Here is a 15855-nt window from a genome sequence, read left to right as displayed (position 1 = left end):
ACTGTAATAACCATTGCATTATGGGAATTTTCTGTGACATCAGACCCCACATACAGAGACTGTATTTTTTAAAATTGCTGTATACTACTGTATTTGCTGTAACAGCCTCATTGGCGGCGTTCTATTGAGTTTGTTTTATTTTCCTCATTTATTATATTTGGATTGACACAATTTGCCCTACATCGTGTCTACAACGCCGCAACAGCTTGGGACGGACTACACTGGATGTGTTGCATGGCTTGTAATAATTGGAAAATCTGTTTGTCCTTCATGTGAAACACAGCGCGAGTGCTTGAAGTACATCTGTGAGTCAGAAATATACCGGGGAATTACTTTAGTTTAAGCATCCACTGTATATAGAATATTAAAAGGGTGTCCGAGGAAGATGCTGAAGCAGCAGGGCAGCGCCGCAGCGTTTGCCCGGGGATGAACCCACGAGAGCGGAAGAGTTCCGGAGAACATCTACACTGTGTGTCGATGCAACTTTCAAGAGATTAAGACCAGCAAGTAAGGTAAAAAAAAAAAATAAAATAAATAAATTATATTATATTATATATATATATATATATATATATATATATATATATATATATATATATATATATATATATATATAATTAAAATTATTTTTAATGAGCAACGCTTATATTAACATTAGGGCAACACTGTATCATTTTTTAAATCAAAGGAAGAACATTCCATCGATTATTGTTTCTGCAAGCATTACAGGAACAGAATGTTTGTTATATTTTAACAAGTATCCCCTTTTGTCAAGCAAATTCACTGTAAAAAATGATTCTGAGGGTGGACAAGTTAAATCATGTCCTGTCAACTTACAGTGTCTCACTACACAACAGGACAAGTTGGAACAACCCCAACTTAAATAGAAATTGAAAACTTAACATAACATGTTCATATAACAACAAAACATAGGTGCCAGATACTCTACGTAGACCGACGCAGATAATTAGTGATTAATTAAGTGATAATTGACCATTAATGAAGACAACTGATGTTAACAAGCAGAATCACCAAAGGAGAAAATCACAATTTTTAAGCAACCATTATAGTGGTCAGTATTTGCTTTAGTTGGGCTCTTGACACTTACATTTTTAACTTTAGATTTATTTTTGGCTACGTGACTGTGTTAAAACAGCCAGGGCCAAGAGCACAAGTCACCAGGTGGTGATGATTATGTTTTCACATAATCCTTTTTTTGACCTGAATCACTGAACTCATTTAGAGTTTAATCTCTGAGTTACATTTTCTTTCTTGCAAATGTAACTCAGAGATTAAAATCTAAACAAATTCAATGATTGAAGTCAAATAAAGATTATCTTGAATAATTAATGTCAGCCTTGTGATTCCACAACAAAAGATCCTGTCTTTTTAATACGTTTTAGCAGAATTTCTTACAAGCTGTTGTGATAAAAAAAAAAAAACTTTCTATAAAAGACTCTTTGTTCAGGCACACACAGACATCAAGAATCAGCGTATGAATCTCAAGAATGGTGACAAACGGCATATTCAGATAAACAGATCAACTCTGAACATCACAAAACAAGCTACTGAAAAGTCACATAAAAACAACAAAAACAAAAGAAAATAGTAAAAATTAAAGCTGCAAGCAGCGATGAAAGGGCCCTCGCACCCGGGCTCACCACCGATCGGTGGCAGACGGTGGGCACTATGCTTTTCACGTCATAAATTTAGGAGGAATATGTCAAAGTCATTTATATGTGCCAAACTTCATGCTGCCAGCTGGTGGCACTATGTCTATAACTGAATATTGGCATGTAGATGCGTTCAGGCCAGCACTTTTGTCAAATATATGAAGTTTGGTGCAGATTGAACACAGTATGCTTGAGCTAGTGTAAGACATTACATATCTTGTTGCCAACAGGTGGCGCTATGATTATATCTGAATATTGGTCTTTAGGTGTCTTCAGGCAAGTACTCTTACCAAACATGTGAAGTTTGGTGCAGATCAGACATTGCATGTTTAAGTTAGTGTAAAATAAGTCATTTCCTGTTGCCAACAGGTGGTGCTATGATAATAACTGAATATTGGCCTCTAGATGTGTTCAGGCCAGGACTCTTATCGAACGTGTGAAGTTTGGGGCAGATCGGACTTCATATGGCTGAGTTATAACAGATTCTATTCTCATGGCGAAACATCGAACTTTGTCAGGCCGCCACGGACACGCCCTCTAATGAAAACTCAAGATCTTCACAATTTAACATTGCAAAGGCCTTTAGAGTAGACTGACCAAATTTGGTGTTGATCTGAATAAATCTGTAGGAGGAGTCCGTTACAAAGTAAAACATGTCACTTCCTTTTGCCAGGTGGTGGCGCTATGACTAAGACTGATTATGACTATGGGCATGTGTTCAGGATCGGACTCTTATCAAACATGTGACGTTTGGGGCAGATCAGACATTGTATGGCTGAGTTATAACAACTTCGATTTTCATGGCGAATCATCGAAATTTGACAGGCCGCCACGGACACGCCCTCTGGTGAAAACTCTAGATCTTCGCAATTTAACGTCACAAAGGGCTTTAGATTAGACTGACCAAATTTGGTGTTGATCTGAATAAATCTCTAGGAGGAGTTCGTTCAAGTACGACGCCTGGAAATGGCAAAAATGAGACAAAATTTGCTTGAAAAATTAAAAATATCCGACTTCCTGTTGGGTTTCGGATTTTGCCTCAAGAGACTTTTTTGTAGGTATTGGTGTGTTACATGTGTGTACCGAGTTTCGTAAATGTACTTGAAACGTAGCTCGAGGCGCACTCTGCTGAATGTGTATAGGTGGCGCTATCGAGCCATTTTGCCACACCCACTTCTGAGACCCATATCAGACGTAAATTTTCGCCAGTTCTGATGCATGTGCAAAGTTTCGTGAGTTTTCGGACATGTTTAGGCCCTCAAAAATGCGATTCATTTTGGAGAAGAATAATAATAATATAATTAAAGCTGCAAGCAGCGATGAAAGGGCCCTCGCACCCGGGCTCACCGCCGATCGGTGGCGAATTGTGGGCACTATGCTTTTCACATAGTAAATTTAGGAGGAATATGTCAAAGTCATTACTATGTGCCAAACTTCCTGGTGCCAGCTGGTGGCGCTATATCTATAACTGAATATTGGCCTTTAGATGTCTTCAGGTCAGGACTCTTACCAAACATGTGAAGTTTGGTGCAAATTGGACATTGCATGTTTAAGTCAATGTAAAATAAGACATTTCTTGTTGTCAGTAGGTGGCGCTATGATTATGATACAATATTGGCCTCTAGATGTGTTCAGGCCAGGACTCTTATCGAACATGTGAAGTTTGGGGCTGATCGGACATTATATGGCTGGGTTATAACAGCTTCTGTTTCCATGGCGAAACATCAAACTTTGTCAGGTCACTATGGACACGCCCTTCAACAAAAACTCAAGATCTTCACAATTTAACATCTCAAAGGCCTTTAGAGTAGACTGACCGAATTTGGTGTTGTTCTGAATAAATCTCTAGGAGGAGTCCATTACAGAATAAAACATGTCACTTCCTGTTACCAGTAGGTGGCGCTATGACTAAAACTGAATATGACTATGGGCACGTGTTCAGGACCGGACTCTTATCAAAAATGTGAAGTTTGGGGCAGGTCAGACATTGTATGGCTGAGTTATAACAACTTCCTTTTTCATGGCGAATCATCGAAATTTGACAGGCCGCCACGGACACGCCCTCCAGTGAAAACTCTAGATCTTCGCAATTTAACGTCACAAAGGCCTTTAGATTAGACTGACCAAATTTGGTGTTGATCTGAATAAATCTCTAGGAGGAGTTCGTTCAAGTACGATGCCTGGAAATGGCAAAAATTAGACAAAATTTGCTGGAAAAATTAAAAATATCCGACTTCCTGTTGGTTTTCGGATTTTGCCCCAAGAGACTTTTTTGTAGGTATTGGTATGTTACATGTGTGTACCGATTTGCGTACACGTACGTGAAACGTGGCTCGAGGCGCACTCCGCTGAATGTGTATAGGTGGCGCTATCGAGCCATTTTGCCACACCCACTTCTGAAACCCATATCAGATGTAAATTTTCGCCAGTTCTGGTGCGTGTGCAAAGTTTCATGACTTTTCGTGCATGTTTAGGCCCTCAAAAATGCGATTCATTTTGGAGAAGAAGAAGAAGAATAAAAATAATAATAATAATAATAAACAGAGCAATTCCAAGAGGGTCCTCGCACCACCGGTGCTCGGGCCCTAATTAAAGCTGCAAGCAGCGATGAACGGGCCCTCGCACCCGGGCTCACCGCCGACCGGTGGCTTTAGGGAAACAGCGAACGGTGGGCACTATGCTTTTAACATAGTAAATTTAGGAGGAATATATCAAAGTCATTTAGATGTGCCAAACTTCATGCTGCCAGCTGGTGGCGCTATGCCTATAACTGAATATTGGCATGTAGACGTCTTCAGGTCAGCGCTTTTATCAAACATATGAAGTTTGGTGCAGATTGAACATGGTATGCTTGAGTTAGTGTAAGACAAGTCATTTCCTGTTGCCAGCTGGTGGCGCTATAATTGTAATGGAATATTGGCCTTTAGATGTGTTCAGGCCAGGACTCTTATCGAACATATGAAGTTTGGGGCAGATCGGACATTGTATGGCTGAGTTACAACAACTTCCTGTTTCATGGCATTAATAGGATGCATTAGCACTTAGAAAGTGTGTCTAGCATATTTAGCACAATATGGCATATTTTGCTGTGCTTTTAATAGACCATCACAGTGTTAAACATGTCACTTCCGGTTGCCAGCAGGTGGCGCTATGACTTTAACTGAATATGAGCATGTAGATATCTTCAGGCCAGGACTCTTATCAAACATGTGAAGTTTGGGGAAGATTGGACATTGTTTGCAGGAATTGCAACAACTTCCTGTTTCATGGCTTTAACAAGATGCTTTAGCACTTAGTAAGTGTTGCTAGCATGTTTGAGTGTGTTTTTAGCAAGTTTAGCACTCACTGGCTTATTTTTGTGTGTTGCTAATAGTGTATCACAGTGTTAAACATCACTTCCTGTTGACAGTAGGTGGCGCTATGACTATAATTGAATATTGTTATGTAAATGTGTTCAGACCAGGACTCTTATCAAACCTGTTAAGTTTGGGGCAGATTGGACATTGTATGCCTGAGTTACTGTAGCTTCCCGTTTCATTGCATTAATAACATGCTTTAGCACTTAGCTAAGTGTTGCTAACATGTTATAGCATGTTTCTAGCATGTTGCTACCCTATTTAACACTTGTTGATATTTCTAAAATGTTGCGTTCATTACAGAGTGCAACATCTCACTTCCTGTTGCCAGCAGGTGGAGCTATGACTATAACTGAATATGGGCATGGGCATGTGTTCAGGCCAGGACTCTTATCAAACATGTTAAGCTTGGGGCATATTGGATATTGTATGCCTGAGTTACAGTAACTTCCTGTTTCATTGTATTATTAGCATGCTTTAGCATTTTAGCTAAGTGTTGCTAGCATGCTTTACTATGTTTGTAGCATGTTGAATATTAAGTTTGGGTCAGATTGGACATTGTATGCATGAGTTACAGCAATTTGTCTTTGTATTAATATCATGCTTTAGCTCTTAGCTAAGTGTTGCTAGCATGTTTTAACATGATTCTAGCATGATCCTAGCCTATTTAAAACTTGCTAACGCTTTTTAATATGTTGCTAGGAGTCCGTAACACCGTTAAACATGTCACTTCCTGTTGTCAGGAGGTGGCGCTATAACTATAACTGAATATGGGCATGTATATATCTTCAGACCAGGACTCTTATCAAACATGTGAAGTTTGGGGCAGATTGGACATTGTTTACATGAATTACAACAACTTCCTGTTTTATGTCTTTAACAACATGCTTTAGCATTAAGTAAGTGTTGCTAGCATGTTTGAGTGTGTTTTTAACTACTTTAGCACTCAATGGCTTTTTAGTGTGTTGATAATAGTGTATCACAGTGTTAAACATGTCACTTCCTGTTGACAGTAGGTGGCGCTATGACTATAACTGAATATAGGCACGTAGTGTTCAGGCTAGAACTCTTATCAAACATATTAAGTTTGGGGCAGATTGGACATTGCATGCCTGAGTTACAGTAACTTCCTGTTTCATTGCATTAAGAGCATGCTTTAGCATTTAGCTAAGTGTCGCTAGCTACATGTTTTAGCATGTTTCTAGCATGTTGCTACCCTATTTAACACGTGTTGATATTTTTAAAATGTTGCTAGGCATCCACAACAGTATTAAACATGTGACTTCCTGTTGCCAGCAGGTGGCGCTATGACTATAACTGAATACGGGCATGGGCATGTGTTCAGTCCAGGACTCTTATCAAACATGTCAAGTTTGGGGCAGATTGGACATTGTATGCCCGAGTTAAAGTAACTTCCTGTTTTATAGTATTATTAGCATGCTTTAGCATATTAGCTAAGTGTTGTTAGCATGCTTTACTATGTTCGTAGCATGTTGAATATTAAATTTGGGTCAGATTGGACATTGTGTGCATGAGTTACAGCAATTTTCTTTTTCTTTGTATTAATAGCATGCATTAGCTCTTAGCTAAGTGTTGCTAGCATGTTGTAGCATGACTGTAGCATGTTGCTAGCCTATTTAAAACTTGCTAATGCTTTTTAATATGTTGCTAGGAGTCCGTAACAGTGTTAAACATGTCACTTCCTGTTGTCATCAGGTGGCGCTATGACTATAACTGAATATGGGCACTGACATGTGTTCAGGACCAGACTCTTATCACACCTGTGAAGTTTGAGGCAGATCGGACATTGTTTGCCTGAGTTACAGCCACTTCCTTTTTCATGGCGACACGTCAAATTTTGTCAGGCCGCCACGGACACGCCCCTCGACGAAAACTCAAAAGCTTCGCAATTTAACATCGCAAGGGCCTTATGATAACACTCAGCAAATTTGAAGATGATCGGATAAAAACTGTAGGAGGAGTTCGTTAAAGTACGAGGCCTGAAAATGGCAAAAACTGCACAAAAATCGTACAGGAAATTCGATATAACGGACTTCCTGTTGGGTTTAGGATGTTGTACCAGGAGACTTTTTTGTAGGTATTGGTGTGCTACACCTGTGTACCGAGTTTCGTACATGTACGTGAAACGCAGCTCGAGGCGCACTCCGTTGAAATTTTATAGGTGGCGCTATCGAGCCATTTTGCCACACCCACTTCTGAAAACCATATCAGATGTAAATTTTCACCAGGACTGATGCGTGTGCAAAGTTTCATGAGTTTTCGAGCATGTTTAGGCCCTCAAAAAGACTTTTTACTTTGGAGAAGAAGAAGAAGAAGAAGAAGAAGAAGAAGAAGAATAAACAGAGCAATTCCAATAGGGTCCTCGCACTGCAGTGCTCGGGCCCTAATAAACAGAGCAATTCCAATAGGGTCCTCGCACTGCAGTGCTCGGGCCCTAATAAACAGAGCAATTCCAATAGGGTCCTCGCACCACCAGTGCTCAACTTAACACCTAGTGTTTGCTAAACATAACTAAGTCAATGCAACAACATGACTTGACTAAGTCAAGTTGTGTCAACAAATCATTTTTTACAGTGTTGACAATACTTACATTTCCTGTTTAGCTCAACATTGATCTTCTTGGAATTTGTAGAGTGACAAAAATACACATTAGATGTCTATCACTTAACCATCTAGATAGAGTAAAAGCAGCCACAGCTAAGACCACAGCGTCGTGTCAGCATGAACACCCTCGAACACAGGGCCGCCATAACAGGGGAAAGGTTAGAACCATTCTAAGCAAAGTATAAAATGAGCTTTAAGCCACCAGCAAACACTGACAGAAATGCGTGTGCTACGTCTGTGCAGATGCCTGGATGAGAAGACTATCTTCTAGGTTGGCCACTCCATTCAGTTACACAACAGGTTTTACTCATCTCTCTCTATGAGCATCACACCCTTCCTTTTATAACCTGGCTGATGCATTCATTTCCTGTTTTGTAGTTTAAAGCAAGGTTGCAAGCCACTGAAAACCTAACTTGGGCAGCATCTTTGTTCAACAAAACAAGGGCAGAGAACACCACAAAACTGCAAACTCGGTTAAACGTCAAGGTATTAATGCATCACTTACATAAGTTAATCAGCTAGTTTAAATAAAGTTTTTGTGTCTCCATGTCTGATGTTGAAATACATTTTTTTTTTAAATGGTGCAGAAACTAGGTGAAGTAAAAAAGTGGAAAATAGTTCTAAACTTCAATACAAAGTTAAGACATAGTGTAAAAGGATAGTTCCCCCATAAGTGAACTATGCCTTTAAATGAATCCCTTGTGCAAAAAGCTGCAAATATGAAAAGCAGAAGATAAAAAAAAAAACACATTGCCCAAAGAAGCCACCCTTATTTTGAAAATCCATGACTTGATATTTGCTACTTTAAATCTTCTAATGTCAAAAAAAGATTGTTTTCAAATGCATTTTTGGTACACAAAGTTTACAAACTTGAATGTTCTTACTGACCGTAGTATCAGACAGTTACACCCTTCAGGAGGATAAAAGCCACGCCTCTGCTGTGCAATACTTAGCATTTGTGCTGAGGTCCTTCCTCTTTATGGTTTGCTATCTTTCAGTTCCTGCCACACGCAACTTGTTTTTGAACAAGAGAGGCTGTATCATACCTTACTGACACAGGTCTCCTCCCGGGTAGTCGTTTCTGGCAGGTTAGAATCTTCACTCAACATGGGAGTTAAGAATCAGAGGATTATAAAAATAATCTCAATTTCTGTGAGTATAACCATGTGTATCTTTATGCTGAACTATCCAGGACAAAGGACAAATTGTCCTCACAAGGAAAAGCTGGCCTTGAATCATTTTCTAAAGCCAGATGTTGGAGAACTAAAAGCTTGTTCTGCTATTATCCAAGGAGACATGGATGGAGTGGATAAGGATGCTTTCAGGAAGCTTCTAAAATCTAAAAAAAGAACATCTCTGCTATCAGAGTCATTCTACCTCAACGCAACCAAGGATTGTTCATCCTACGTTCGAGACAGAGGATTTCTGATGGTTTCTCTTAGTAAAGAGGAGAAAGATTTTCCCATTGCTTACTCCATGGTGATCCATGAGAAGATCGAGATGTTTGAAAGGCTCCTGAGAGCCATTTACACTCCTCACAATGTGTACTGTGTTCACGTGGACCAGAAGTCTCCTGAGATCTTTAAAGAAGCAGTAAAAGCCATCACGTCCTGCCTGACCAACGTGTTTGTGGCCAGCAAACTGGAGAGTGTGATCTACGCCTCCTGGTCTCGAGTTCAAGCGGACATCAACTGCATGAAGGATCTGCTCAAGTCACCTGTTCAGTGGAGGTATCTGCTCAACACATGTGGCACTGATTTCCCCATTAAAACCAATGCAGAAATGGTCCAGTCTCTAAAACACCTGAATGGAAAGAATAGTTTGGAGTCTGAGATCGTAGGAGGCAAAAACTGGCGTTGGCAGTATCATCACAATGTTACGAATGTTGTGAAGAAGACAGATGTCAAAAAGTCACCTCCACCAATAAGGACCCCCATGTTTGCAGGAAATGCTTACTTTGTGGTTTCAAGAGAGTTTGTGGAGCACATCTTTAAAAGCAAAGAGATTCAAAACTTCATGGAATGGGAGAAAGACACGTACAGTCCAGACGAGCACATGTGGGCTACATTACAGCGGATGCCTTCAGTACCAGGATCCAATCCTCCAAACGTCAAATATGCGCAATCGGACATGAACTCAATTGCTCGGCTGGTAAAGTGGAGCTACCATGAAGGAGATCTAAACAATGGGGCTCCCTACCCACCATGCACTGGGACGCACAGAAGGGCAGTGTGTGTCTATGGAGCTGGAGACTTAAAATGGATCGTGCAGCAACACCATCTTTTGGCAAATAAGTTTGACCCAGAAGTAGACGACTTAGCAATCAAATGCATGGAAGCCTTTTTAAGGTACAAAGCTCTTTATGGTCGATCATTACTAACAGCTGAAACATCGGACATTGTTTTATGATGTTTTTAACAACAGGTTCAAAAGCTACCTGTATATTTTTGTAAATAATGTGTCAGTTTTTTACTGATATGAAATATATTGATAAATTGATAAATGTTTAATGTTTACATAATATATTATGCAGGTCATATTTTTATTAGGATGTCACAAATTGTTAAATAAAGTTAACTCATTTTAAAAACTATTAGACTTCAGAGAAGCTCTCTTTTTGGTATGGATAATATTTCATATAAACTAGTAAAAAGAGATTTACTAATAACTTTTAAGAAAAAGAACAGATCGTTGGTCAGTCAGTCTACCAACAATAGGGATCTTGATAAAAACAAAAATGATCTGTCAGTGCATGATAATGTGCTCTGACATATAACAAATAATTAACATTTATGTAAAAATGTATCACATAAATGTTTCTATAAATAAAGAAACAAAATGATTTTCATTAAAATGGAGCATACACAGAATGTGTGGTATGATCACAGAAATGACAGTCAACACAGACAGCTTGAATGTCTGAAAATTATTGTTAACAACGAATGTGACATATTGTACCAAGGATTGGAACTGAAAACCACTGTTAAAAGTGATACAATTGGGTGTAATTTGTGAAATTTATTTGTGACTTTACTTCAAGATAGTAATCTCAAAGACACCGCAAGTCACTAACATAAATACTATAATCACAGGAAACAATGAAAACACATAAAGCAGTCACTTTTCTTAAATATCACCTAGGAAACCACTCATAGACTCATAAAGAAACAATTTTAGTATTTTCCATAGACTAATTATGTTAACATTTTAAACTAACCATGTTTGTATTTGAATGTGCACTACTGATCTGTAATGTTTGTTAATGAGTTACGAAAGCATTTATGCCATATTTTTAAATAAAAAAAAATAAAAAAAATTCTTGACTCATATGCAAACATGAACATGAATGTCACTGCATGCAGTGGGTTACATTTTGGAAAAGGAAGTTACAGCAGAAATATATTCGGAGAATCACACTTACAAACAGAGCCAAGAACATGCAAAGCATATGATAAAATCACTTCCTGCTCAAACAACAGAACATCAAAGATGAAGCTGAACAGCTGTCATGTACACAACAGTATGCCACGAGTTGATGAGCACTGAACCAAACCTGAGTATAACTACTATGATATTAAAATTCTACTTGTTATTGTAAATGTTAAATAAAGAGATCAAATGTTAAGTTATATTGACCCAGAAATCCCTTCTTTGCAAATGCCTTAGCAATACACTTTACTCTTTTTCCTTTCACTACTGACAGCCAATCAAAAGCACCCGTGTATTCAGACAGGCTTCTTTTAGAAACAACATACGCCTTTATAAAAAGTTTATTATATTATACATACTTATATTGTAGTAGATCTTTTAGCAGTGCCCAATATGGTTTAGAGATGTCTGAATTAGAAAAAAAAAACTGAATAACAAAAGAAAGTCCCACACACTACCATAATTTCAAAAGTATCAAAAACGATCATTTATTAATAACAGGTTGTTAATCAATTATCCTTTTGATACTTTTACAGTTTATTAACAACCTTGGCTGTTACGGATACCAACTGTAACCCCCAGTGTTCTTAAATAAATACGAAGCTTGTTTGACAAGCTGATATCATGGTGCCCTCTACTGGATACTCATTTAATACACTTACTAGGCTGGTGGTGTTGGAGAAATAGTGGCATGTAGAAAAAACTCTACTACAGAAAGGCTTTACGTTTCATCTAACTTTTACCAAACCTGATGTGAACTCAAAGCATAGTCTGTAACTTCTACTAACAATGGTAGCCTAAGTGCTGAGTCTTATAACAGACTGTATGAATAAAATAATGACAGAATGTTAAATTTACTCACCTGTAGCACTGTATTTCTTCCTTCAGTGAAACACAAACAGAGGGGGCTTTTTCTACAAAATGGATCCCAATTTGAAACGCCAAGCGCGAAAAAAAGTGTCGTATAAATAGTTGAACATTATATTTTAATTCAAATAATCATATATTTTATTTATGAACCGTCTTTTTTTCTTTCTTATTTTCGCATCAGTCATAAGAACTCGATAAACAGTCACGGATATGAAGATGGTACCTTTAATTTCACCAAGCTGATTACTCACTAAAAATTCCCACAGATCATGTTTTCAGGCCATTTTAAGTCTTATTTTGACGTAACAAAGTGGTTATATCCAAGTGTGTGAGTTGTTTACTTACGTTTTTGAATTAGCTTTCCAATGCGCGCCATTTTATTGTAAATTTAGACTGATTAGCGAACGCGCCCGAACACAAGAGGCGGGATTTATCATATCAACCAATCACAGTCGATCATAACCTGTAACATCCAATCATATCGCGATTTATTTAGGGTATTTGTTAAAACTCAGTGGGCTCCGCGGGCTTTCGTTAACTTTAGCTGCTGGTGTCACTGTTGGACCGTTTTACTTTAGAAAAACGAGATTTATTCGCTTTTTGTCATATTTTGTATTTTTTCCTCGGAGGAAGCACCCTGGATGATAGTGTTCTGTCATAACCCTATAAAAATTGTGGGATTTTTTTGTTGTTGTCATAAATGACCCCATGTAATATGAAAACATGCTCTGCTGTTCGTAAGTTTCTTTACTTGAAAATACTTGCGAAAATGTTAAACAGCTTTTTGTATCGATAACATTGCGTCTACACAGAAAATTGACCTCATTTTGTTTTTGCTTCGATAGCCCAGGAAACTACCCTTCATTATCCCCTTAGAACAGAATACTTGGTAACCAGAGTTTTTCTCCATGGGTAAGCGGTCAATACCTTGCCTACTGTATACATCTGCTTTTCGGTAGTTATTGCCACATCGCTGTGGTATATGACCCAGAGAGGCTGCTTTATACCTTACTGACATCTTGCAGGTTGGGTTCAATAATCTTAAAGAACTGAAAATAGGATTTAACAAACCTAGGATTCTGAAAACAATTCCTGTTATTTCATTGGGTACAACACTGTCCATCGTCCTACTGAATTATCAGAGGAAGAACTGCCCTTCTAAGGGGAAACTGGAATTGAATCACTTAAGCACGATGTTGGAGAACTACAGGCTTGTTCGGCTATTATCCAAGGAGAAATGAATGGAGTAGACAAGGAGGTTTTCAGGAAGCTTCTAAAATCTAAAAAAAAAGAACATCTCTGCTATCAGAGTCATTCTACCTCAACGCAACCAAGGATTGTCCATCCTACATCCATGACAGAGGATTTCTGATAGTTTCTCTCAGTAAAGAGGAGAAAGATTTCCCCATTGCTTACTCCATGGTAATCCATGAGAAGATTGAGATGTTTGAAAGGCTCTTGAGAGCCATTTACGCTCCTCACAATGTGTACTGTGTTTACGTGGACCAGAAGTCTCCTGAGATCTTTAAAGAAGCAGTAAGAGCCATCACGTCCTGCCTGACCAACGTCTTTGTGGCCAGCAAACTGGAGAGTGTGATCTACACCTCCTGGTCTCGAGTTCAAGCGGACATCAACTGCATGAAGGATCTGCTCAAGACACCTGTTCAGTGGAGGTATCTGCTTAACACATGTGGCACTGATTTCCCAATTAAAACCAGTGCAGAAATAGTTCAGTTTCTAAAATATCTGAACGGAAAAAACAGTTTGGAGTCTCAAGCTGTACAGTCCAAAAAGGGCCACTGGCAGTATCACCACAACGTCACAGACATTGTAAAGAAGACCAATGTTAAAAAGTCACCTCCACCAATAAAGACTCCCATGTTCTCAGGAAATGCTTACTTTGTGGTTTCAAGAGACTTTGTGGAGCACATCTTCAAAAGCAAAGAGATTCAAAACTTCATGGAATGGGAGAAAGACACGTACAGTCCAGATGAGCACATGTGGGCTACGTTACAGCGGATGCCTTCAGTACCAGGATCCAATCCTCCAAACATCAAGTATGAGCAATCGGACATGAACACAATTGCTCGCCTGGTGAAGTGGAACTACCATGAAGGAGATCTAAAGAATGGGGCTCCCTACCCACCATGCACTGGGACGCACAGATGGGCAGTGTGTGTCTATAGAGCTGGGGACTTGAAATGGATTGTGGGGCAACACCATCTTTTAGCAAACAAGTTTGACCCAGAAGTAGACGATGTAGCAATCAAATGCATGGAAGCCTTTTTAAGGTACAAAGCTATTAATGGTCAATCATTACTAATGGTTTAAAAAAAATCTGACATAACTTAATGATACCAATAGTAATGTGTTCAATAACCATCTATGCATTTGTCAGTGTGAACTTTTGGATAGAAATTCTGAAATTTATTATTTAGTTTTTATACTGTATACTTATTGATAGAATGACAAAAATGCATAAAAACTATATGTAAATGTATATCTAAAACCTACCTTTTTAAATTCATACTTTATATTTTGACACTGAAGGAATATGTGGAATATGAAGAACAAACTAACCTAAAACACACTTTTCTGTTTTGTTCCAAAGGAGCTCAGTGTAGATACACTGTTAAAGGAGAAGTTAAGTTCCAGAACATAAGTTTACAGATAATGTACTCACCCCCTTATCACCCAAGAAGTTCATGTCTTTCTTCAATTGTAAAGAAATTGTTTTTTGTTTTGTTTTTTTTTGTTTTGAGGAAAAATTTCAGGATTTTTTTCCAAATAGTGGACTTCAATGGTGCCCGCGAGTTTGAACTTCCAACATGCAGTTTAAATGCAGCTTGAAAGGGCTCAAAACGATCCCAGCTGAAGAACATGGGTCTAACCGATTGTGTCTCTAGATAAAACCCTTCTTCCTTGGCTGGGATCGTTTAGAGCCCTCTGAAGCAAACTGCATTTTGGAAGTTCAAACTTACGGGCACCATAGAAGTCCACTATATGAATCATTTCTCTCAAAAAACAATTTCTTTACAACTGAAGAAAGAAAGACATGAACATCTTGGATGACAAGGGGGTGAGTACATTATCTGTAAATGTTTGTTTAATTTGTTTACTCTGTAAAATTTTCTCCTTTAATTCAAAGAAGAACACTTTATCATGTTCTGTTTTCTGCAAGGGAAATGACACATTAAACTCTTGCAGTACTGTAAAAAAAAATTTTACAATGACAGTGTGATTTTCTTGTGGCAGTTTACTTGCAAGAACCCCACCCTCCCAAACCGTTAATGAAAGTGAAATGGAGAAATGTTACAGATGCAATACACTTTAGCGTAGTTCCTTTTTGTCTCCTTCGCACATTTCTTCACGATCTCGAATCATACAAGACATTCAGCAGTAAACAATACGTGGTATAACTATGAGATGTTCAGTGAGCAGATGACAAACAACGCCAGTGGCCCTAAAAATAACAAATCAGTCATAAAAATATATTAATCTTTCTCCTTTATCGCCTTTTGATATAAATATAGATATTTAAATGTAATGCAAAACATGCATCGACTAGTTTGAAAACGGAGTGCCTTAACTAAGAGCAAGATACAACAGGAACTAGAACATGTTGACTGTATCTACTTATTGAAACGATACATATAAAAGGTTATTAAAATACGCAGATGCCATCTGACAAGTGTTTGGCACACAAATGCAACAGGGAGAGAAAAAGGTCACATAGCGTAACAGGCAGCTCACCGACAAATAAAGATTCAGTCATTATTTTCTCACCTTCATGCCGTTCCAAATCTGTATGACTCTGTATGACACAAAAGAAGGTATTTAGCAGAGCAGCTGAATGACTCAGAAAGAGCAGCTTGGACATTCTTCTAAATATCTACTTCTTT

The 15855-nt window shown here is 38.4% G+C and overlaps 1 protein-coding gene and 1 pseudogene across 2 annotated transcripts; both read left to right on the top strand.

The window, feature by feature from the left end:
* Window positions 1-7619: 7619 nt before the first annotated feature.
* On the top strand, window positions 7620-11283 carry LOC127157093 (beta-1,3-galactosyl-O-glycosyl-glycoprotein beta-1,6-N-acetylglucosaminyltransferase 3-like). 2 transcript variants are annotated; one of them, XM_051100333.1, is made up of 2 exons: window positions 7620-8742; window positions 8847-11283. In XM_051100333.1, exon 2 carries the CDS (start codon window positions 8951-8953, stop codon window positions 10061-10063), a length of 1113 nt encoding a protein of 370 aa, XP_050956290.1. In that variant the 5' UTR covers window positions 7620-8742; window positions 8847-8950; the 3' UTR covers window positions 10064-11283. The 2 variants fall into 2 exon arrangements, with proteins under 2 accessions (XP_050956290.1, XP_050956289.1); XM_051100332.1 differs by having other exon boundaries at window positions 7622-11283.
* A 1656-nt stretch (window positions 11284-12939) lies between these two features.
* Window positions 12940-15343, top strand: LOC127157097 (beta-1,3-galactosyl-O-glycosyl-glycoprotein beta-1,6-N-acetylglucosaminyltransferase 3-like; annotated as a pseudogene).
* Window positions 15344-15855: the final 512 nt, after the last annotated feature.

The sequence above is a fragment of the Labeo rohita genome, chromosome 25 (genome assembly GCF_022985175.1).
Source record: "Labeo rohita strain BAU-BD-2019 chromosome 25, IGBB_LRoh.1.0, whole genome shotgun sequence".
In the NCBI taxonomy this organism is placed as follows: domain Eukaryota; kingdom Metazoa; phylum Chordata; class Actinopteri; order Cypriniformes; family Cyprinidae; genus Labeo; species Labeo rohita.
Note: the sequence above shows the minus strand (reverse complement) of the source record. Positions and strands in the feature narration are given on the sequence as shown.